Source organism: Symphalangus syndactylus, chromosome X (assembly GCF_028878055.3).
Source record: "Symphalangus syndactylus isolate Jambi chromosome X, NHGRI_mSymSyn1-v2.1_pri, whole genome shotgun sequence".
Taxonomy (NCBI): Eukaryota; Metazoa; Chordata; class Mammalia; order Primates; family Hylobatidae; genus Symphalangus; species Symphalangus syndactylus.
In genome coordinates, this window is record NC_072447.2 from 35,871,785 (window position 1) to 35,896,362 (window position 24,578).

The 24,578-nt window shown below is 40.7% G+C and overlaps 1 protein-coding gene across 5 annotated transcripts in view; it reads right to left on the bottom strand.

Moving 5' to 3' along the window:
• The window catches only part of SMPX (small muscle protein X-linked), a 66,972-nt gene extending 43,105 nt beyond the window's left edge, over nt 1-23,867 (bottom strand). For 3 of the 5 annotated variants that reach the window (XM_063635269.1, XM_055268918.2, XM_055268919.2), the window contains exons 1-2: nt 10,960-11,538; nt 7,265-7,321 (exon numbers count right to left, since the gene is read on the bottom strand). In XM_063635269.1, coding sequence (XP_063491339.1) covers nt 7,265-7,309 — 45 coding nt within the window. In that variant the 5' untranslated portion in view covers nt 7,310-7,321; nt 10,960-11,538. Of the gene's footprint in view, nt 1-7,264; nt 7,322-10,959; nt 11,539-23,615 lie in introns of those variants that run through there. The other 2 variants (XM_055268917.2, XM_055268916.2) reach the window with 2 other exon arrangements.
• Nucleotides 23,868-24,578: the final 711 nt, after the last annotated feature.

A 24,578-nucleotide genomic window follows, 5' to 3' on the forward strand; every position in this document is an offset into this window, starting at 1 on the left:
CAAATTGAGTATGGTATTTGCTACACAAAATAGGCTTAAAATACAAGCTTAACTTTTATGAAATAATAAACAAACAGAAAATGTTTAAGATCAATGACCTAGAGTTGATATTAGGTTAGGCTTCCTTCTCCCCATAGATTCTATATAAATGCAAAGGAAGCAGTCTCTTTTTTTTCCTTTTGTAATGCAATCCTTTGTATTTCCTTTCCTTCCCTGAGGTTTATTCATTTTAGAGATTTAAAAATATGTCCCTGATGCAGCAGACCTGGTGCATCACTTTCCCAAGCTATATATAATTTGTTACATCCTCCAAGTTGGGAATGGAAAAAAAATCTACTAGATCATCTTTTGCCAGAATAGGATACAGTTCCCTGACAGAAGACCTATCTGATGTGAAATTAATACTACACTTGATCTCACTAGGTGAAGAAAAGTAGAAAGAATTCCCTGTAAGTTAATTCCACTGCTCCCTTAATTATTTGTATTGTTCTCTTTGCTTGGCTCCGGGCTTTGAGCCCAGAGGATTCTGGAAACAATATTTCCTCCACACCCCTTTCTGTGTGGCTTACAATGGAATGACATCTTCTTTCCCCAGTGGGTTGGATTCTGATAGCTGCCCGCCGGCTGGGTACTGACAATTCCTATTGAACTTTGCTTTCCACAGCCATTGTTCTCTTATCTCCCCCTCCCTTTTTGTCCCCACTCTGTCTCTCCTTTTCTGAACCCACTGTGAGTTTTCTGAACAGTTCAGAGGCTTCTGGAGTTTCCTCCCATTGCATTATTTGTTTCAGATGACCCCCTACTGATTCAATCTTTACTTTTCAAAGGACCCCAGCAGCTCCTGCCAGAATCTATAGCCTCCCCCATGCCATTCTTCTGTAGCACGGGCAGAGGGAATTCTACAGGGTTGCATTTTGCATTATTTCTTTCTGCTCTTTCCTATTCTCACAGTCTTAGTCATTCTCTGAATGGAGCAAGATATGACATTTTGAGATTTATGGCATCTTTACAGAAGATTTCAGAAAGAGGCTTGTTTTTTCATAACGGATTAGAAAATGAGATTCTTGTTTGATATGTTAACGTAAAATTAGAGACACACACACACATATCTACCTACTAAAATATAGTCAACTTATTTTAAAATAAAATTCTATATCACTGGAATGCATAACTGCTTAGGGATTCTTGAAATGTGGAGTGGATTCAAAACACGGAAAACTTACCCACACAACACAATTTTGAGAAACTTCTACTTTGCCACTGTTCTTCACCCATGATATTTCATATTGAAAATGTTTTTATTTTTTCTCTGTTCTCAACACTTTTTTGTTCTCTTCAATAATTTCCTGAATGACTCAACTGTAATCGCATCATCCAGGGAAAAGCAGATTTCAAGAATGTACTGTACAGCTATTAAGATAATGTGCACAATTGGTCGGGGGCAGGTTGTATTCCTGAAGTGCTTTTGGATGTCAACATAAAAAAAATGACATCTTTTTGCAAGTATGTGTCTGCTTTGCCTCATGTCACAAATATAGAGCTAGGTAGAGCCGCAATGATCATTAGCTGGAGGTAATACTGAACCCACTTGAGAGTAAGACTCCTGCATTCCAGTTCTTAATACACTTAAAAGAAACCAGCATTGGAAATCATAAACAATGTATTATAGTGGTTTATGTAAGAAACAGTAGATCCATGATCAAAGAAAAGGCCTTGCATCTACATTAAAACAAATGGAAATGAAAGTTAATTTTTAACGTTTTAAATTTAAATAAAATATTGAAGGAAGGCATGTATGATCATTATGATTTTTAGCTTTAATCAGTCTATCAGATTAACAATGGATGGTGATAGTCTATTCCTCTATACCAATGATTGTCATATATTTAGAATCATTTTTAAACTGGAAATCCTACACAGGAAATACTTAGAGTCTCTAATGCCTATCTGTAAATACTTTCATCTTCCATGGAGACTGCTTTCTTCTTCCACATTATGCCCTAGATAATGGAGAGTGGAAGAACAATGACAACTAGTGGGGAAGGGAAAGAAGTACTGAAACATGGAGCATCAGAATATTCTCTTCTACAGATAGATTGGGTAGCAATGGAAAACTTCCCATGCTAAGAAGCCACATACTCACTAATGATGCAGGATTCATATAATTTTTCTCAAATGTATGATAAGTTAGATTTAGTTTTACAAACGGCTTAAGTTGATCTAGCCACGGTTGTTTGAATTTCAAGACCATGTTTATCATTGTGTCTCTTTACTTTGTACTTTTAACTCCAAGCCAACTTACTCTTAAGGTGACTTTAATCAGTGTAGACTATCAGCTTCTTCACTGAAATGCTGACACTGTTTCTAAATGTTGAGTTCTTTAAAAGGGAGGCACCCAGCATCCATAAAATGGTAATTCCCTCTCAAGTAGCTTTGGTGCTTATGATTATCCTTGAGATGGTCCACACCCACTCCTCCAGCCTTACTCTCTGTGCCAGTGGTGGGAACAGTAAGTAAAGACAGCATTGCAGAGTGTTTCCAAACACGGGCTTTGGGATCAGACTGAATAATTGATTTTAGGGCTTGACTATCCCACTTACAAATTGTATAATCCTGGGGGAGTTACTTCACTTTTCCAAACCTAACATTAGGATCCATGGAAATCCCACTGCACTGGGCCAGGTGTATGGTAAACCTTGAATAAACTGAAACTATTATTGTCATCCTGATAATAAACCTTAGAAGTTATTCTCAAGACGTTCACAGACTTACAAGCTGGACAGAGACTTAGAAGTCATTTAACTGAAGCCTCTCCCTTTGAAGATCACAAGGACCAGGGGGGTGAATTTACATCATAGAGCTAAGACTGGGGCACAGGACTCTTTTTTGGTCAGCCATGAAGTTCCCAGATCTCATGGGAGAGGACAAATAATACTCAGCTTACTTTCATTAACAGTGGAGAGAAAGGATCAGTGACAATCCAGAGAAGATTGGCTCTGTGTGAATTGGGGCCCTAAGGAGGCCTGTGGTGGTTCCCAAAGTGGGTGTGTTCAGGAGAAAGAAGGACAGGCAGATGCTGCCAGTGGCTGGTGTCACTTGGTCTCATTAGAGAGAGTCACCAAAGAGATCACTGATGGGATTAGATTCCCAGCAGTTCTAGCTTTCCCCACCACCTGTCATGTCAAATTCTTTCATTTGAGGGAGAGGACCCAATATGCAGAGTGTGCTGATGTTACCTTGATTGCAGCTCAATTCCCACCAACAGTGGGGTTGTAAGAAGCAGCCTGGAGAGACCAGAACTGGAGTTGGCAATCTATAGTCTGCGGGCCAAATCCAGTCCACCACCTGATTTTGTAAATAAAGTTTCATTGGGACATAGCCACATTCATTGATTTATGTACTGCCTATGGCTGCTTTTGTGGTACAACAGCAGAGCTGAGTAGTGGGAACAGACCAAACGACTCGCAAAGCCTAAAATATTTATTATCTGGTCCTTTATAGAAAAGGTTTGCCAACCTCTGGCATAGAACTTTATCAGCTGCTTAGGGAACAAAGCCCTTTCCAGGCTAAGAAAGAATCAACTGATGCTTTCAGGATGTTTTTATGCTCCTGGAAGAGATTTAACTAATACAACTAAAGAGAAGTGTAGGATTAGAATCCCTTTACAATTCAAAAGCCATCTCTTCTTCAGTGTGGATGTGAAAGACTACTGCCTACCTCCTTTAAGGGTGGTTCTAGTTCTGGCCTCCCTCTTATTCTGGTGCACAGAGGAGATGGAACCAGTTGAAGACAAAGCCAAGGCCATTGCATGCATTACTTGGATAGTTAGAAGGCCCATCTCTTAAGGAATTTGTATACTATAAACAAGGCACTTGCCATAGATTATTTTTTCTATTCATTATAACAACCCGATTAAATGGTATGATTGTCCCCATTTTACAGAAAGGTGGACTAAAGGTGAACTAACATTGCAGAGATTTGTAACTATTTGACTCCATGTTGTCTGGAGGTGCATTAATTCAACTCCTGAAATGCCTGACTGTTAGAACTATGGTCAAAAGTAACTTAAATTCACCCAAGCCAGACAAACTAGAAATCTAAGTCATTGTTTCTAGAAGCTCGCACTGCAAAACACTATCTTGTAAGACAGTCACTGAAAAGGTCCAATATGTTTAGAAAACATTGCGTATGTTTCTGCCCTCTTGGAAATAACTTGATGCCATTAGCAAGTTGTGGACTCTGAGAAAAATTTTCAAACATTAAACCATATTAGCCTCTAATCTAATTAACAACATCCCATAAAACTAGTATTCCAAGGAACACGCTTTGGGAGCTGTTGAAGTAGATGATGATGGTGGTGAATGATGATAATTGCTAGTATTTATTAAGCAGTTACAGTGAGCCAGGCACTGAGCTGAGTATTGACACGCATTAAATTCATTTAACCTTCATAGTAATCCTATGAGATAAAGACTGTTACTAATTCTTCTCTTGATAGATGAGGAAACTGAGGCACAAAGAGGCTAAATAACTTTCCCAAAGTCATGCAGCTAGCAAGTACTGGAGACCTTGAGTGCCTCAAACACACGGATCAGGGATCAATTCATCTCAGGGATAAGGGATCAATTCATCTTTGTGTATACCCTACACTTAGCACAGTGCCTGGCACATATTATGCACTCAGGAAATAACAAATGAACTGAATTGGAGATAAAATCCTAATAAAAATAGGTGACTAGAAGGTGTGGAGTAGAACATTTCAGAGCTTTAAATGGTATTTACACAATGAGGAGAGTCCCTTATTAATCAGGGCTTCTATTTGTTCCAGACAAGACTAACCTAGATAATGTCCCTACTATAAACCATTGTGTATGGTGTAATCATGTTCATATTTTATTTCATGTACCCTACTTAAGGTTAATGCAAAGATAATACGAAAATATCAGTTAGTGCTGATCCTATTTACCTGCAAGAAATAATATTTCATTTGAAGGTGCATTAAATTGGGCCTTTTGTGTGGCATAAAATATATCGAAAGAGGCAATACCACATCCATAAGGAACCGCTGTATTGCCTTTGTTGGCAGAATGGACGGATCTTTTGTAATATGGTATAATAACGGCTACTGAGAATAGTCAGTCGCAGCTTTTAAAATATTACAAATCTAAAAATATATCAAGGTCAAAATTAGTAAATAAAATACTAGTGAATTTTCAGTGTAGATTTGAGGGAGGCCAGGGACCATTAAGGAAGAAAAACCAACACACTTTCAGTTTTAAAAGGAAGAGGGAAAAAAGACAGCCCGAGAGAAGACTGTGCATCCTGCAAAAATAAAAAGGAATTTTTTTTTTTTTTTTTTTTTTTTATGTTTAGCACTTCTGGAGGTTCAAATGCAGTGATTAAATGATATTACTTCTCACAACTTTAACATAAAGTATTCCTGAATGATAGTAATTCTAATAATGGTTGACACTCAATGTGTGCTTACCATGCTGTTTTTTGTTTTGTTTTGTTTTGTTTTGTTTTAAGACAGAGTCTCAACGCACTCTGTTGCCCAGGCTGGAGTGCAGTGACGCAGTCTCGGCTCACAGCAACCTCCGCCTCCCAGGTTCAAGCGATTCTCCTGCCTCAGCCTCCTGAGTAGCTGGGACTACAGGTGTGTGCCACAACGCCTGGCTAATTTTTTGTATTTTTAGTAGAGACAGGGTTTCACCTTGTTAGCCAGGATGGTCTCGATCTCCTGACCTTGTGATCTGCCTATCTCGGCCTCCCAAAGTGCTGGGATTACAGGCATGAACCACCGTGCCCTGCCTACTATGCTGTTTTAAGCATTTTATACATGTAGCCCTAGGAAGTGAATACTATTATTTTATCTCAATTTTACAGATGTGGAAATGGAGGCACAGAGAGGTCAAGTAGGGAGAGTAATTTTCCCATGATCCTACACCAGTACAGGATGGATTAAGGACCCTAGTAATATAGTTTCAGAGCCCATGCTACTAACTGCTTCTACACTGGGTAAAAGAGAAGATTCAAAGGCTCAAGGATGTCCACAGGTCTGGAAGACAAAATAAAATTCCGCTAACACTGTCAGGGAAATCAGAGGCTCACTAGGTAGACACCAGAGGGCTGGATGTGACAATGCAGAGTGGAATCCTTGCCAAATGCATAGGCCCTTGCTTGGTGGTTTGTTCAATGACATGTTTCCAGAGGTTGCTCTACATCCTGCCACTTAAGAACCCCTTCAATTTAAGGATCTGTATTAGTCGTGACAGGTAAAGATCTGTCCCTCCACCTACCTCCACCAGCAGTGTGTGTTAGGATTTCTAAACCCCTAGATGACGTGTTTACAACCTGGCCACAAGCACACCCCTCCACAATACAGTCAACCATTTATGATTGTGTTTCTGTTGTGATGGTGCATCAGGCCTAAAATATTCAGGAACTGCCACATGAACTGCAGTATTCAGAAAAGTCCAAGAAAAAAGTTCCTTTGGAGAAAGCACAGACAGGCTCCATGTTGATGGAAAGACGGAATTTTACAATAAAGCATTGTGCCCAGAGTTTCAGGGTGGAAGCCATTTGAGAGTCAAATACAGGGCCCTTAAGAGAAATAACAAATTAAATATTGAGTAAAAACAAATACTGAAAGTTATTTTCATAATTGTATTTTTGTTTCCAAATGCCTGCTTCCTCCTTCCCTTTTTGTGGGTGACACTTAAGTCAGTTTAAACAACCAAGGAATTTGTTTGCTGGGAGGGCATGTGGACAACTAATAACATATGAATTTTAAAAGATAAATACCCAAGCCCTGGGAAGAACACTTAACTACAAAAGGATATTATTTAAAGAAAGATGTATTTCAAACAGATGAGTCAACAAACTGTGACTCATCCGTTTGTGCACATATCAATTGGAAATTTAAAATAAAATTGAATATATCCTCTATCAATGAACACATCAAAAACATATCAAAAAACATACACACTACATTTTTTAGAAGATAATTTAATTCTCACTTATAAACTGATTGTCTTATAATTCAGAACAATTAAACAAAAATAGCTTGCTTCTCCTGTCTCAGTTGTACCTAACTTGTTTTATATCCTTTCTCAATTGTACCTTACTAATCTTATGAAGAACTTAATTTTCTTCTTGAAGTTCATCGTCAGCTAGGAGTGAACAATCACCAGAAATATGACTTATTAAGCAATCAGGCAAGAAGTTGCAGAGCTGATGTTAAAATACAAATATACCTACTTACCTGGATGGTTCTAACATTGGAAACTGGCTGTTTCGACATATTCATGCAGTCTTATCCCTAAAAAAACAAGTAAGAAACTGTTAGAGGTAGCAGCATTCAGATTCTCAGTCTTGATAAATTAGAATTTAACTCATGATTCAACTGGGCAGTCACCCCTTTCACTGGCCATATATTCTTTCAGTCTCAGTTTCCAAAGTTACTAAGAGACTCTCCTTCCTAATGCCTCGGGTGAGGGAACACTAGAGCGCCAGGATAAATCATTCAGGAGGAGAAATGGTGAGACGCCTCGCCCCTGATGCTAATGATATACAATCAGAAACTTGAAAGGTGCTATCATCTCCTTCCCTGCCCTCTTGACCTTCTGCCAAGAGCAGCAAAGCAAAGAGGTTGTGGGAATAAAACACCTTTGTTCCGGGCCTCTGAAGTTCTTGGTTTGAAACTGAACTTTTGATCTGAATTCATAATTGCCAGGGCTGCTATAGTCCATTGGGAGTGCCTCCCCTTTGTTGAACACCCAAAAAGAAATGGCCTGTACCACTTCCTTAACTGCTGTGATGCTCTCTACTTCTGTGCAGTGTCTGTTCTGCCCAGCAACCTGGGAGATGCTCTGAGGACGTAGGTCCCATCTCCTGCTCTGTGTGCCCCTACCTAATGCTTTCAACAAGGTGCCTCATACAGAGCCCAGGCTCTGTAAACACAGGCAGACAGCAAGCCTCGCCTGTATACTTTTCTTGCAAGGAGGCAAGGAAGACTTACACATGACCATATCAAATCCTCAAGATGTAGAAGTGCTTCCTTCCCAAAGGACTTTGCTTTCTTTAAGCATGTGAGACCTGACTTAGAGCACAGTGACTAGAGCACATTAGGGGATGTGGGATGCAATTTACTGGGGATAGGGGAGAAGGGAATGGCCTAGCTCTGGCCTGTTTTTGTAGCTTGGCCTATTAAATGTCAGCAGGACCAATTGAAAAATTAAAAATTCATTGAATTCAAAACATGCTGTGTTTTAAACCCAAACTGTAAAACAGGTTGATTGAGGTCTATTGACTGGTGTAAGTGATGTGTCCACTGGTGAGTAAAAGAATGCAAAAAGCAGTGTTGGCATTTGCCACACATCTTGTGTAACCTGGGCAATGTCACTCAATATTTCTAAGCCCATTTCCTCTTCTTTAAATTTTACCTGCTTCACAGGTTGTGGTAAGAATCCATATGACATACATGCTCCCGAAAAAGCCTTGTGAACTGTAAAGCATGATGCAAATATTTATTGTTTACTACCATTGTCCATAGCTAATGACCTTGGAGTGCTGTACTCATCTCCAGCTTTAAGTTCAGAGTAATAATTTATATAGGTATGTTCCCCAACACCTGTAGAGATAAAAGATCTGAAAAGAACTCTGTGAAAAATAAGTCTTTTGAAATCTCTAAAGTCTTAGGCTCTATTATGTGAAGTTAAACAATTCCATATTTTTTAAAAACCTCTATACTCAGGATATCCAAATATATAGTTTTTGGAGCCACATACATGGAAACAATAGGACTCTTTTTAAAACGTTTCACTTGAATGTCTTTGTAACATACAGATTTAGCCTCCATGCATAAGGGTCTAGGTAGAATTATTTTTAATATGGTTACAAAATTAAAAAGTAATAACAAATGGAACAGTCAAGGATACATTTTTCTCTATGATATGTTTCAAATAGATTGCTGTCTTTCCTGCAGTGTCATAAAGAAATGAAGGATTTTTAATTTGTGGATCTAGGACACATAGCTTAATTCCAAAAAGAAAAGCTTGGTGGCTTAATTTTTAACGTTTTTATTCTTCAAAAGCTGTTAGAAGTCAAACAAAGCAATAATTTTCACAGAACTTTAAATATCTCAGCATATGGTATTCTCTGTGTGTGTACAACAAAAGTTTAATATCACTTGGGAACTTGTTAAAAAAGTTATTGTACATCAATTTGAAACAGGGATTAGAAAATTTCTTTATGTTATGACAATAGCAAGTTGAAATGTTTTTTAAAATTAGTCAATGAATGATTGTTACACTGTATTTTTTTAAAAAACAATTTTATATTTTCAACGGACTGATTTAACTTACTACTGGATTGCTGTTTTTGTGTGAACTTCTGAGCCTCAAGAATGGATGGGCCTTGTCTCCTGTACAGTTTTGGTATATTCTAATTTGCATACAAATCTCTTAACATGCATGTCAATCTTTGAAAGAGACATCTATTGAAAGCTGGTCAGATCCCAACTCTCCATTCCTCACAAAGAGGCTGGATAACATTTGTGTAACTCAGTTCAGCAGCAGTTCCTGCTGTCCTCATTATTTTCAGAGAAATCAGGGCAAAGCATACTGATGAATAAAAATAGACAGTGTTCCCTGTTTCCCTGGCCCTGCAGTCACCTCTATCAGGGATGTAGAGTGTGGAACACACCTTCCTTCTTCATCTGAATGCTTCGTCCCGGGACCAAGAAAAGAAAACTATGCCTTAGATACACACTCCACTCCCACCAGGGCCACCGCTTTTCATCCAAAGAGGTACTCTTTACAGCACTCAATTACTATGTCTCCTGGTTCTGGCTAAAGTTTTGAAACATGGAAAGTTTGACAAGGCATATATTGACTTTTACAAAGCCTATAGTATAATGAAAATGCTTGCCAGCTGAGCACCGCCGAGTTTTCCTGGCAGTTCTGTAAGTCAGTAGGGACCATTAATGGCCTGTATGCTGAGTCACTTATGATATATCCCTGCTTGTCTTTTATTGGGCAGCACCTAATATCTGACTTCTAAATATAACTCTTTGACTTACTAAAAATTTGTCAATAGTAATATCACTCATTTAATAAGAAGGGATTCAGAGGAAAATCAATCACTATTCAGAGATAAGAGGTTTGTTTGTTCTTTTTAAAGGTCGAATAAGTGAGTAAAGCTCCATCTCAAAGGGAATTATCTTCGGTCCTGTAGCTAAAAATAATTCCTGAGAAGGGTGTAGAAAGATGTTCAGCTGTCTGAACTGACTAACTCCTTATTCACTCTGCTTTAAATATGCTGAGAGGAAAGAGGTACTCAGCGTTCTCATGCTTCAGAACCTGGTGCCCACATAGAAAGGGACAGTGAGTGCTGCCCTCTACCCTGCTGAGTATGGGAATACTGTGACCAAAGTGAAGATTTTAAAAGATGGTTCTATCATTGATAGAACTTTATCATTGAGACCAAGCCTGGTGCTTAGGGAAAGGAGAAAATCATTTTAAACTTGTACTGTATAAAAACTCTGGCAATAATTTGCATTTTGGTAAATCAAAGAACTAGCATTATAGCTTTTCTCTGGCCCAAATTCTGATGATTTCTTGGCTTAGGGCTTCAATCAATCTGCAGCTGACCGACTGTAATCCTGGCCAGCACAGCTTCAAGGTCACAGTTATCATTTCTAGACTGTGGACATTTTATTGTTGCCACTATCAATGAAAACTGCCTTTCAGTATTTGCCTAGTTCAGTATTCTTTCAGCACCCTCACCCCTCACAATTTATAAACAGAATCAGCAATACCGCCAATGAAAAGTGAATTTACAAGGAAGCTACACCCACTGGTTACAAGCCTACAAAGTTAAAAGTAGTCACTTCAAGTTAGGTATCAAGGAAATTTCCTTTAGAAAACCCAGTCGCCGGAGCTGGGTCCTTCTGCTTACCTGCTTTATGTATTTGTTTACTGCCTAAGGGAAGTCCCAGGCAGCCAGATGCAAGAATACAAAGCTCCTTGGAAGGTGGAAGGGGCGCCTGGTGTCCTCTGAGCTGCGATCTCAATTCCGATGCTTTTCATGTGGCTGAAATAGCTCAAGTGCTCTGTGCCTCTCCCAGTATTGAGAGCTGCTCCTGGCTCGGGGCTGGAGGGGAACTTAAACCGTTAAGGCTAAGTGTTAAAGAGAATTCCTGTCATAGCTCACAGTTGTTCTTCCTAAATATAGAGTTTGATACAAGCCATACGCTGGCTGCCTCCAAAAGGCTTGACCATGTGGAAAGCAGGGCTCAAATGTCAGCCGGGAGGTGGGTATGGTATCTTACTTGCCCTCCTAATCTTCCAGAAGATGCTGGCTGCATTTTCTCATATATTCTGAGTGGGTATAGCAAAGTTCAAAAAGTAGGGAAAGTCTATCTTTAGCTTTATTACCTGGATGCCAGAAGATGAGCATTCAATAAAAATTGGGGAGCGTCAGCATGGTACCATGCCTCTCAGCAGGGGTACTGACATTAAACAGGGTTTGAATCCTAGCTTGGTCACTTGGGAGCTGTTAAAGTTACTTAATAATAAGTACTCAACAAATAGTCACCAAATGATTATAATTATCCTACTAAGTTGAACTATATGACATTGCCCTTTTTGTAGGTCAAAAATGGTCCAAGATCGACAGGCTGGTGAGGTTCCAGGGCCCAGAGCCCTGCCCACTCTGCTCTACCACCTCTACTGGTGACAAAGATTTTGGCCTTAGAGCACATGAGACAACAGAACAAAGAAGAAATGCCTATTTTAAATATGGCAAGGGTCAGGAGCAGGTACAAGGCAAAACATTTTTTAAACAGAAAACTTCCAAATCCTAAGATACATGCTCACAATTTTTAACACCACTTTTAATTTTTTTAACTTCTCCAGTCTCTGAAATTACCTTTACATAAAGCTGTACTTCAGTAGAAGTATTAAACAGAGTGGAGAGACTTAAAATCCATCCACTGTGGAAGTGAGCTCCATGTCTGAGTTCTTGACAGCATGGTCAAGCCACTGAACTATATTACCAGCAACCATCGCTTACCAGTCTTCTTGTTACATGAGGAAAAGAAGCTCCAATTTGTAGGAGCCCTAGACATCAGGCTTCTGTTCCCTGTAGCTGAATGCATTCCAGATGGAAGTAGTTGGCTTTTCTTCAGAACTGTAAAAGGAAAACCAACTTTCTGGGAGTTTGGGAGGTCAACAGATAATTGTGGTTCATTTTAGATTGGGGTTCACCATTAAGTTCTGTTCATGTGCTGTTCAAAAGAATTGTATCTTTAAAATTCAGTTTAGACATCATCCTTTGAGATCACGTGGTGCCAAAAGTGAATTATTTATGCACTGGAGAAGAGAATATAGTGAGCACCTTAATATTTCTCCAGGTGTTTGGCTACTTCTGTGTGTTCAGAGGTCTTCACCAGACAAATGATAACATCACTCCATGGACCAACAATGAGCCATTTTTGGCCCCTTGTCCTGAAGTTAGCGCATACTTTTTGCCACAGTCCTTTTGCCCCAGTGGCCCCTCAGTAGCCACTGATGGTGTATATGTTGAGGAAACTGCTCCCGGCAGAAATGCCTTGTACACAGGGCTGGCCCAATATGAGTGTGGCTGCCTCTGTGGGAAAAACTAAGGTGAGCTGCATAACCAGGGCTCTGTTGGTCATAAGTCACAGTAACCCAAAGGGAACTAGTTTAAGCCAAGAGGGGTGTGGCAGACAGTCAATGCCTTTCTTAGTATCACTTCTGTCCACCTGAGTTCTGTAGCTGTAGGCAGCTTCCAGTATACTGTCAGCTTCACACCCCTCTCTTTTTCTCTACACTGGGGCTCTGCACATCATCCAGAAGCAGGAGACATAACTCATAAGTGCCAGGAAACAACATCCCTAGGGACAAGCCTCAACCAATGGGAATGGAAGTCGAGTGATAGATGTCCCCACTTCCTCATCCTGTGGTCGGAAGATTCTGTGGTGTGATCTACAGTTTCCCAGAGGTCCCCAGCAGGACTGAGCCCCAGTTGCCCACCATGGGGATTTGCTCATTAATATACCCTTATTGGCTTTCTCTTTTCCCTCACTTCCCCCACTCCCTAGCTTGCATTCTCTGGGATCATGCCCCAAGTAGATCACCTGCAACCAAGTCCTTGTCTCAGCATTTGGAGTTGAGGCAACCCAAACTAAGAAAAAGGAATTTATTAGGAAGGTTTCATATTGCAAGAGGAAGGGCAGGGGTGCAGGTGAACCTCATCAATAACTAGAACCAAGAACTCAGACCTCACTAGAGAGTGATGAATCTATTTCTGCAACTCCAATTTTAAAGACCTCAGGGCTTTGGTTGCCCCAGCCTGAGTCAATACCGCACTCCTGCTTAGCGGCAATGTTACCGAGCATAGAGGAGGCCACTGGGGTACATACCTGTGCATTAGGTCCTTCCCAGAAAGGGGAATAGTTGTGAGCTGAGCAGCTCTCCAAGTTGGGTCTCCAAGAGGCACCAAGAAGCCAAGTGCTTTTCCTTGACTTCTTGCAATAGTCTGAAATGTCTACTCCTGTTGTCACGTTATTGGTTTAAGACTCCACAAAAACACATGTTGGCTGGTGCGGTGGCTCACGCCTGTAATCCCAGCACTTTGGGAGGCCCAGGCGGGCAGATCACTTGAGGTCAGGAGTTCAAGACTGGCCTGGCCAACATGGTAAAACCCCATCTCTACTAAAAAAAATACAAAATTAGCTGGGCATGGTGGTGCGCGTCTGTAATCCCAGCTACTTCGGAGGCTGAGGCAGGAGAATTGCTTGAACCTGGCAGGCGGAGGTTGCAGTGAGCCGAGATCATGCCACTGCACTCCAGCCTGGGCAACAGAGCGAGACTCTGCCTCAAAAACAAACAAACAAACAAAAAAACACATGTTGTTTGGCAAGGGTAACAGAAGAAGCCTCTGACCCACACCTACACATACCAGGTTGGTGAGTGAAAATTAACTGGGCCTGAAGGGATGGGGCACAAGATGAGTCCATTTCTTTTTGAGAGGATTGAGATAGGAGGAGAAGTTGGAAAAACATAGCCTTAAAGTATGGAAAATGGAGAGCTAGAGGGTACTGGGCATTGAGGGGGTAGCTTGAGTCCTTTGGGCATATTTCAGTGGAGATCACAAAGGGGGTATGGGGAGGGGGTGTTGACAAAATCGAAATTCACTTAAGTCATTCCTACCTGCATGCCTTCACCCCTCCTCCACTATGGTCAAAGAGCAGGATATCTAACAACATCTTACATCTATACAACCCTTGCTCAGTTGCAAAGTGCTTTCATTTGTATTATTTTATTTAGTCCTCCCAACAGCCCTGTGGGTTCAGTGGCATTCTTCCAGTTTTATCGATCAGTAAGCCAAGGCTCAGACTGTCATTTCAGAGCCAGTTATCCCCAGCTTTTGACTCTCAAAGTTAGTGCTCTTTCCTGTTATACCACAGTGCCCTCAAGGAACCACACTCATCTGTATGCCCCACATAAGCACATACAAATATGGTAACAGGATGCATCTGCTTGCAAGTTAACAGAAAACCTAACTAGCAGTGGCTCAATCAACAGGCATTTAATCATCTCACAAACCTAGGAACATAAAGGAAGGTAGTTATGGGCTGGTTCGGAAATTCTACGAAGTCAAAAGCTCTCAGGCTCTTCCCAGATCCTCTTTGGGAAGGAGGATCTACTCTGCCACTCTCAACAAGTCAGCTTTTCATCCTCATGCTTCTTAACTTATGTTCCCAAGATGGCTGCCACAGCTCCAAGTATTAGGACATTTTACGAGCATCCAAACAAGAAGGAATAGCAGTGATGGTGGGAAAAGGGGCTTTTCTTCTTCTCAAGGAGGAAACTCTTTCCCAGAAGCCCCAAGCTGACTTCCCCTTACATCTCTTTGGCTGGAACTGGGTCTCGTGGCTGCAAAGGAGGCTAAGAAAAGAAATAAATGGCAGCAGGTGAATGGAATAGAAATGATCAGCTAAGATCAAATGTCCCATATAAAATTGGGATGCTATTAGCAATGAAGAAGAAAGGAAACAGCAGTGACACAGACGAAACGTGTACACACATACAGAGCTTTAATGGAAAATGTGCTTCCAAACACATAATCTCATTTAATTCTCGCCACCTTATGAAGCAGGTATTGTTTGTTTATCTCCATTTTATAAATGACAAAACACACTGGAAAAGGTCAAGTCACATGTCTAGGAAGTGGCTGAGTCAAAACTCTAATCTAGGTCTGCAGGCTCCAGATTCCATGTGTTTCCCATATTCCTCCATGCACAAACCAACAGGAGGAGCCAGGCTGCTCATACCATTGTCCTATCTGTGAATGCCCTCTTGGCATGTGCCCTAAATTACATGCTTCTTTTGGGTTCGTCTTTGCTTTGGGTTCTACTCGATCTTGGGCCTGCCTAAAGTTTGGGCAAAGAGCAAAATAAACCATGTTACAGAATTTTGTAAGTGAATTAATAGATAACTCTTTGTACCATTATGTATAAACATGTAACCTCCAAAAAACATTATAGGCTGACATAGAGAAGAAAAAATAACAAATGAAGAATGGTTAGCTAGGAAGAAAAAATTATGAAAAAGAAACCAGCTATGATCTAATGAAAACACTTTTCCCATAATATTTACTTCTATATTCAATTTTAATTTTTAACAGCATGACTGTGATCAAATCAATGTCTGTTTTTAATCCAGGAGAGCAGGTGACAAGGTTTGTCCCCTGGGATGCATGCTGCATGATGACATCCCTCCTTCCCCAGCAGATGCTGGCACCTTTAAAAAGACTGATGTGCAAGGTAGGAAAAAAATTTGTTGTCATTATCTTTAAAGAAATTGATAGTCTTATGCATTAATAATGGAAGCATAAACTCATACAACTACTTTGGAGGATAATTTCTCAATATTTTATGAAGCTAAAACTGTGCATATCTTTTGACCAGTTTCACGATTTGGCCAATATTTGTAATTTCTGGCAAGTGTGTTTAAGAAGACAGATAACAGAATGTTCATTGCAGTATTGCTTATAATAGTGAAAAATCTGAAAACAATCTAAATGCCTATCAACAGAGAATAAATAATGATTTATTCATTTGATTGAATCCAAATAATCAAAAGAATGAGCCAGAGCAACATGTATCAAAAAGATACATTTATACATTTCAAAATCAAACTGAATTTAAAACACACACATACACACACACACTGAATTTGAAAAGAGTTAACAATGTAAAAACTTGCAAGAAAGTAAGCACAATATTTTAAAAGTGATCATCTCTGGGAAAGAAGAGGGAGCAAGAGGATTTCATAAATAACTTTAATAGTTTCCATTATATCCAATATCCTTAAAATAATTTCAACTAAGGCAAAATATTAGACTTTGAAAGGGCTGGGTTGTGAGTATATGGGTGCCATTTTGTTATTTTGTGTGTAATTTTCTGTATGTTTGAAGTATTTCATCACAAAAATGTAATAAAGGATTTTAGTTGTCAAAACAAAACAAAAAAAGACTGATGTGCAAGTGTGGCCCACCCTGTCCACCTCACCCCCACCTAGCCCACAGCTTCGCTTGGCCAATCCAGATCTCCAGCTTTGGCAGAAAGTAATTCAAAATTTTCCATAACATCTATAAGAGCAAAGCCAAAATTTCATAAGGCATGATCAGTTGATAACAATAAAAATAAAACACATCGCAATATTGGTAAGACCCAACTAATGAGATAGATGCTTTCTGACTGAGGAATTGGTTGCAGTTCTCTATATTACAGCATCAGGTAATGGCACTACCCACCCTCCCAAGGCCAGTAGCTTTTAGGAACAAGAAAGTTAGAGAGGATATGGATTTCAGTAAATTTACTATCAGAGAAAATACAGGTGATTAAATATGATCATTAGGAAGATACCAACCAAGGATAATTTTATCCTTCTTTTTTTTACCAATATTGTTGCTTCCTGTTTTTCTCTTACCCATGCCTAAATCCCCATTTCTCTATGCAATATTATCACCTTGAATCAATTATAACTGCAGTGGGCCCTTTGTATTAGGCATGATGTACATGTGGTATTATAGATTATAAATGGTTTATCATTGTCATTAAAGGCACGTTGCCCAATAATTCTACAAACAGATGATTTATTTTTATGTGTTCTGGCATTAACTATGATTGGAGCTAAATAATATGACTCAAATGTCTCCTAGGCACCATAATTTTGTGGCACCTGTAAGAGTCACTTTAAAGGTGTGTCTCCAAGTGGGTGATTCATTATCCCTTCATGAGCCAAATGGCAGGACTTCCACTCTCCTTCCTTATATCTCGCTAGGGGTCCCCACAGAGACATGTATCTCATAGATCATCCACAGTACTGCTCTGCTGTTCCACATCCCCTTAGTCCCCAGTGCCTCAGAAGCCACCTCTCTCATTATCACTGCATAGAAGGATTTGTTATGGTCTCTGGGACCCAGCTTCCTACTTATTCTTTGGCATGTGAGGAGGTACCTTCTCCATCTTAAGACTCAATGCTTTTTAAAAAAATAAAATGTGCATACTAAAAAAATCACCTTTAGAAAGCATAAAGTATACAGTTCAGTGGTTTTTAGTACATTCACAAAGTTGTGCATTGATCACCACTATCTAATTCTAGAATATTTTCATCATCCCCGAAAGAATCCCCATAACCATTAGTACTCCCCATTTCCTCCTTCCCCTGGCAACAACTCATCTGCATCCTCTTTATGGATTTGCCTGTTCTGGACATTTCATATAAACGGAATCATACAATATGTGGCCTTTTTTGTTTGGCTTCTTTCATTTAGCATAATATTTTCAAGGTTCATCCATGTGGTAGTATGTATCAGGACTACATTCCCTTTCATTGCTGAATAATAGTCTATTGTGTGGTATGCTACATTCTGTTTATCCATTCATCAGTTGAGAGATATTTGGGTTGTATCTACTTTTTGGCAAATATGAATAGTGCTGCTGTGAACATTCATGTACAAGTTTTTCTGTGAACATGTTTTCAGTTCTTTTAGGTAAATGCCTGGGGGTAGAATTGCTGGGTAATATGGTAACTGTTTAATCTTTTCAGGAACTACCAGAACCTTTTCTAAAGCAGCTGCATCATTTTACATTCCTACCAGCAGTGTATGAGGGTTCTATACTTCTCTATATCTTTATCAACACTTGCTATTGTCCGTCTTTTTTATTATAGCCACCCAGTAGGCATAAAGTGCTAATTGTGGTTTTCAGATATATTTATCTGATAACTAATGATATCAAGCATATTTTCATGTGCTTATTTTCTGATGAGATATCTTCTTTGAAGAACTGTCTATTCAGGTCATTTTCTGAAATATTTGGCTATTTGTCATTTTTATTATTAAGTTGTAAGCATTCTTCATGTAGTCTGGATACAACTCCTTATCAGATATATGATTTGCAAATATTTTCTCCAGTTTCCTGGTGTATTAGTCTGTTCTCACGCTGCTAATAAAGACACACTCTAGACTGGGTAATTTATAAAGGAAAGAGGTTTAATTGACTCACAGTTCCATGTGGCTGGGGAGGTCTCACGATCATGGCAGAAGGCAAATGAGGAGCAAAGTCATGTCTTACATGGCAGCAGGCAAGAGAGTGCGTGCAGTGGAACTTCCCTTTATAAAATCATCAGATCTCGTGAGACTTATTCACTATCATGAGAATAGCACAGGAAAGACCTGCATCCATGATTCAATTACCTCCCACCAGGTCCGTCCCATGACACATGGGAATTATGGGAGCTACAATTCAAGATGAGATTTGGGTGAGAACACAGCCAAACCATATCACCTGGGTTGTCTTTCACTTTCTTGATGGTGTCCTTTGAAGTGCAAAAGCTTTTTTAAGTTTAAATAATAACTAAATAAAATTTATTTTTTCTTGGGTTGCTTGTTCTTTTGGTGTCACAGCTAAGAAACCATTGCCTAATCCAAGGTCACAAAGAATTGCACCAATGTGTTTTCTAAGAGTTTTATAATTCTAGCTCCTACATTTAGATTTTTGATCCATTTTTAGTTAATTTCTCTATGTGGTCTGAGGTAAAGGCACAGCTTTGTCCTTCTAAATGTGGATATCCAGTTGTCCCAGCACCATTTGTTGAAAATACTATTCTTTTCTCATTGAGTTATATTAGCACTCTTTGGAAAATCAATTGACCATAAATGTAAATATTTATTTTTAAACTCTCAAGCCTATTCTGTCAATCCAGATATTTATCTTTATGCCAGTACCATACCATCTTGATTACTGTAGCTTTGTCATAAGTTGTGAAATCAGGAAGTATGGGTCCTCCAAAATTTTTTTTCTTGTTCAAGCTTGTTTGGCTATTCTAGGTCTCTTGCATTTCCATATGAATTTTAGAATCAGCTTATCTATTTCAGCAGAAAGAAGGAAAAAGAAAGAGAAAGAAAGAAAGAAAGAAAGAAAGAAAGAAAGAAAGAAAGAAAGAAAGAAAGGTGTTGGTAGTGGAGATAAAGAGATGAACAGAGTTCATCAAAATGTATTTTAGTAATAGAGTCAAAAGATCCTTGCTGATGAATGGGATATGGTAGGACAGAAAAGAAGAATGGTGGGTGTCTTAAATTGCAGGCTTGGATAATGAGATTTAAAGGAATGAGGTACATTAGGGGAGGAGTGGAGGTACCAATGACAATCTGAAACACAACTTAAGTGCTTGACATTGGGCCTGGCACATAGTGAGCTCTCAAGGTGGAGCATGAAGACATAAAAAGTCATTGTTGACCTCTGAGAGAAGAGTTTCAATAGATTGTGGGGCTGCTCAAAAACCAGGTCACTGCAGGTTGTGGTGTGAATGAAGGGTTGAGGCAGCAAGTGGATTCATCCCTCCTCAGACCCCTGACTGAGAATTAAAAAGGACAATAGCTGAGTTTGAAGATATACAAAATGGAGAGAAAGTTTTTTGGCTGTATTTTATTTAAATCTGAGCAATATTTACCTATGTTTATAAGCCAAGGTGAAGAGGATGATAAAGGCCAAGAGGAAGTCATTGAAGAGCAAGGCCCAGAGGAGGGAATGAAATCCAGCCTCCAGAGGCAGGAAGATAGCTTATTTCCCCTGAGAAGGAGCTGAAGTAGAAGGCTGAAACCAAAATGTTTGTAAGAGGGTCTGTGGGGCTGACGGAGGAGGAACAGGGAGAATGGAGGTCTCCTGATGGCCTGCCTCAACTTTCTAAGGGTCTTGAAGAGGAAACCAAGTATAAGAAATAGAGAAACACCAAAAGGATTGCGCAGCAGTGGTTGACAGTCCAGCTGAGGGTGGAAGCCTTGCTACCTTGGAGATAGCTATTCTATCAGCATGGCGACTGCTTTGCTGAGACACTGGTTCTAAAGAACACATGTCTTCAGTTGGATTCCCCAGAAGCAGATCTTGAAATGAGGATTTATGTGTAAGTGATTTATTTTAAGAGTATTTCCAGGAAAAACCAGGAAACAAGGGTGCGATCTCAAGTCCCACAGAGGATATCTTCTGTCTGATCCCACAGCTCTGGAGTATAAATTATGCCATAAAGTTGTCCCAACCCAAGCAAAGGAGTGGAAGCTACCATACTCCTATACCCATTAGTCATTGGTTGAGTGCTGCCCAGGGGAATAAATTCTCAGAGCTTCTGGCTCTCCTTACCAGCTGGAAAGATAGCTCCAGAAGCCCTAGGCCAAATCTCCAAAAGAGAGCTAACATATTAGAAGCAAATGCACACTGAAGCCAGGAACAGATCACAAACAGGGGAAGAAGATCTGGGCAGGTTACAATCATTATCTGCCCCAGCACAGCTGTCCATTACGGCAGATGGGCCTCAGCAAAGATGTTCTTAACTACAATGACATCTCATTTTGAAAAAGCCCAATTTATTTCTATCAGTCTTCCAAAGTTATATCACTGCAATGTTGAGATCTGTTTCTTATTGGTCATTTTCTAATGAGTGTTTAAATGGACAATTTTTGCAGGGTTTAGGCATCCTATAAATATATTTAGAGTTACATTTTCCTGCTTTGTTAGTTGTGACCTCTATAATCTGGTTCTTTTTCAAAATGAGGTAATTATATTCTCTTTGGTGACACATGGTAGGGGTAAGGGGGGATCCTCCTCCAGGGACTGAAGCAGTAACAGTAGCTACCCTGGCACATGTACCAGAGATCTGGAATGTCACAGAAACATCACTGCAGTCTATGTGCCCTTCAACAAGATTTTTACCCAAATGGAATTTTACCTAAGGTCAGGATCTGTAAGACTGGAGAGAATCACAATGACACCACACACCATGCAGGGCAATTTCCCCAGTGTCCTTTCCCTCCTGCCCTGCAAAGGCTTTAAAAAATAACTAGATCTAGCCAGGCACAGTGGCTCACGTCTGTATTTCCAGCACTTTGGGAGGCCTAGGCAGGCAGATCACCTGAGGTCAGGAATTCAAGACCAGCCTAGGCAACATGGTGAAACCCCATCTCTACTAAAAATACAAAAATTAATCAGGCGTGGTGGTGGGGACCGGTAATCCCAGCTACTCAGGAGGCTGAGGCAGGAGAATCACTTGAACCCGGGAGGCAGTTAGCTGAGATCATGCACCACTGCACTCCAGCCTGGGTGACAGAGTGAGACTCTGTCTCCAAAAACAAACAAACAAACAAACAAACAAACAAACAAACAAAATAGATCTGTGAACACAAATGAGACAATAAACCTGTAACTAACTGGGTCCTCATAGAGGAAAAAAAAACGAATAAAACCTGAACTTAAAGCATATCACAGAGACAATGCAGTGAATCCAGCACATGGCCCCTCTTCCTGGCACCCAGGGCACTATACTTTCCAGGCTCACTCTCAATTGAATTGGGGACATATGATTGAGTTCTAACCAATAAGATGCAAGCCTAATTACTGAAAGCCAACGCTACTCAAAGTGTGGTCCATGCACCAGTGCCCATTTACAAACTGTTACCAGTTTGCAATGAACTAAATACAGAAATTTAAAAGTAAGCAATTAGGTACTTTTATAGCTATTTGATATTGCCACTACATTCAAGCACCATTCCCTTTTCTAGTAATTAATTTTTGTTGTATTTTACAAAAGTATAGGTCTGTGATGAATTTAAAATGTTTTAAAATTTGGTCCTTGAATTGTTTAAGAAGCACTGCTTGTAAGCCATTCCAGGCCCAGCCCTTAAAAACATCCTGTGCGATCCAGATCTTTCTTCCCCACCTGCAGCAACTTAGCAGCCATCGGTCCTAGATGTCATAGCTACAAGATGGTAAAGGATCACCCAAACCACATGAGACTCCAACATGAGTGGGAAATAAAATTTTACTATAAAAAGCCACCGAAATTTTGGTTTACTAACTGAGGCACAGCCTGGGATTATTTGACTTATACATGGAATTATTGCCCTTATTCTGGGAGCTGGATCAGCTGGGGCTGGAGGATCCACTTCAAAGATGGCTGCTTCACTCATGTCTGGCACCCCTTGGCAGGGGTGGCTGGAAACCTGGGCTTGGCTGGGACTATCAACCAGAGTGCCTACATGTGGCTTCTCCAGGATGGTGGCCGCAGGACTGTTGACTTCTTACATGGAGGTTCAGGGCTCTGAGAGCAAATGATGCAGTATAAAACCAGATGCTGCACAGCCTTTTATGCTATCCTTGCAAATCACATAGCACCACCTCTGCCATACTCCATTGGTTCAAGCAGTCACAAGCCTGCACAGATTCAAGGGAAGAGGAATGGAGTGCCGTCTCTCTGGGAGATGTGTCACAAAATTTCTGGCCATGTTTTATATCAACCTCCACCATGATTATAATTTGGGGCTCTGGTTCCAGCTATCTTACATTCCTTTCAAACCATCAGACCCAGAGCCTTATCCATAGCAGATATACACTAAGTGTGTATTGATGATAAGGAGAGGGAGAAGACAGGAATATTGCTCCTGTTTTGAGGATAACTGAGCCCATGGTCATGGGAATTTGAGTGTGCAACAGTTTATGGATTCTAAGATGCACATTTTTCACATTTTAACATGTCTGGAATTAACACTCATTAAAATCTATGGGCCTTGCAATGATATTTACAGTGTTTTTCTTTCTTAGGGGTACATAAGATAACTGTGTATCATCCAACCAGTAGCTTCTTAAATAAATACAGGAAATGCCAGGGACTCTATAGCTACTAGATAAATCCTTCGTTAATGAGAAGCAATGAAAAGAAATTAAAGGATATAAAAATTCCTGCTACCTCTGAGCTAAAACCGATGAGCACCCTAAGGAGGCTAGATGGAGAACCTGCAGTCACTGCAGTCAGTGAATAATAATATCATCAAGAACCTGAAAGGGCAGCAATCCTGAGAGGACCCATAGACCCTCTGAAGGAGGTGGACTGTGCCTGCAGGACCCAGGACACCCCCCAAAAATTATGAGTGCCCCAACTGTGGAAGTAGGAGAGGGAGACCCTCTTCTCCAGAACACACACCCCCACTGGAGAAGCTGAAGGTCTGTTTGCAGGAGAAGTTTCCGACTTTACCTGGAGCTGAGTCAATTTGGAGAGCCGAGTGAAATACAGGGGTAGAGGAAGCAGCAGAAAGGCCCTGGGAGCTGGCTGGGTCCCCTAGCAGGCCATTCCTGCCTGGCACCACAGGAATCCAACAGGAGAGGAGCAGGGGGTAAAACTCCACAGGGAGATGCAAATCTCTAGCTGAACTTTGTAACAATTTGAACAGGGTGAGACACCTCCTGGCCAGAACTCAGGGGAAGGCACAAATACTGTGTGCAGACTCCACAGGCTGGGGAATAACCAAGCCCTTTTCTTTCGCAGCTGGGAGGCAGATAGCCTGGGGCAGGTTTTCAAGCCTGTATTGCTCTCCGCCTGGAAATGGTGTGGGGGCTGTTGGGGGAGGGCACAGTGGGAGTGAGACTGGCCCTTCAGTTTGCATGGGAGTTGGGTGAGGCCTGTGACTGTGGCTTTCCCCCACTTCCCAGACAACCTGCATGACTCAGCAGAGGCAGCCATAATCCTCCTAGGTACACAACTCCAGTGACCTCCCATCCCCATCCCCTACAGAAGCCACAGCAAGACCTGCCCAAGGAGAGTCTTGAGATCAGGCATACTTAGCCCTGCCCCCAGCTGGTGGTCCTTCCCTACCCACCTTGGTAGTGGAAAACAAAGAGCATATAATCTTGGGCGTTCTAGGGCCCCGCCCACCACTAGTTCCTCCCCGTAATACCACAGCTGATGCTCTCTGGAAAGCGCCACCTCCTGGCAGGAGGCCAACCAGCACAAAAATAGAACATTAAACCACCAAAGCTAAGAGCCCTCAGGGAGTCCATTGCACCCCAGCCACCTCCACCAGAACAGGCACTGTTATCCATGGCTGAGAGACCCATAGACAGTTCACATCACAGGACTCTGTGCAGACAACACCCAGTACCAGCTTGGAGCCAGGTAGACTCACTGCGTGGCTAGACCCAAAAGAGAGACAACAATCAC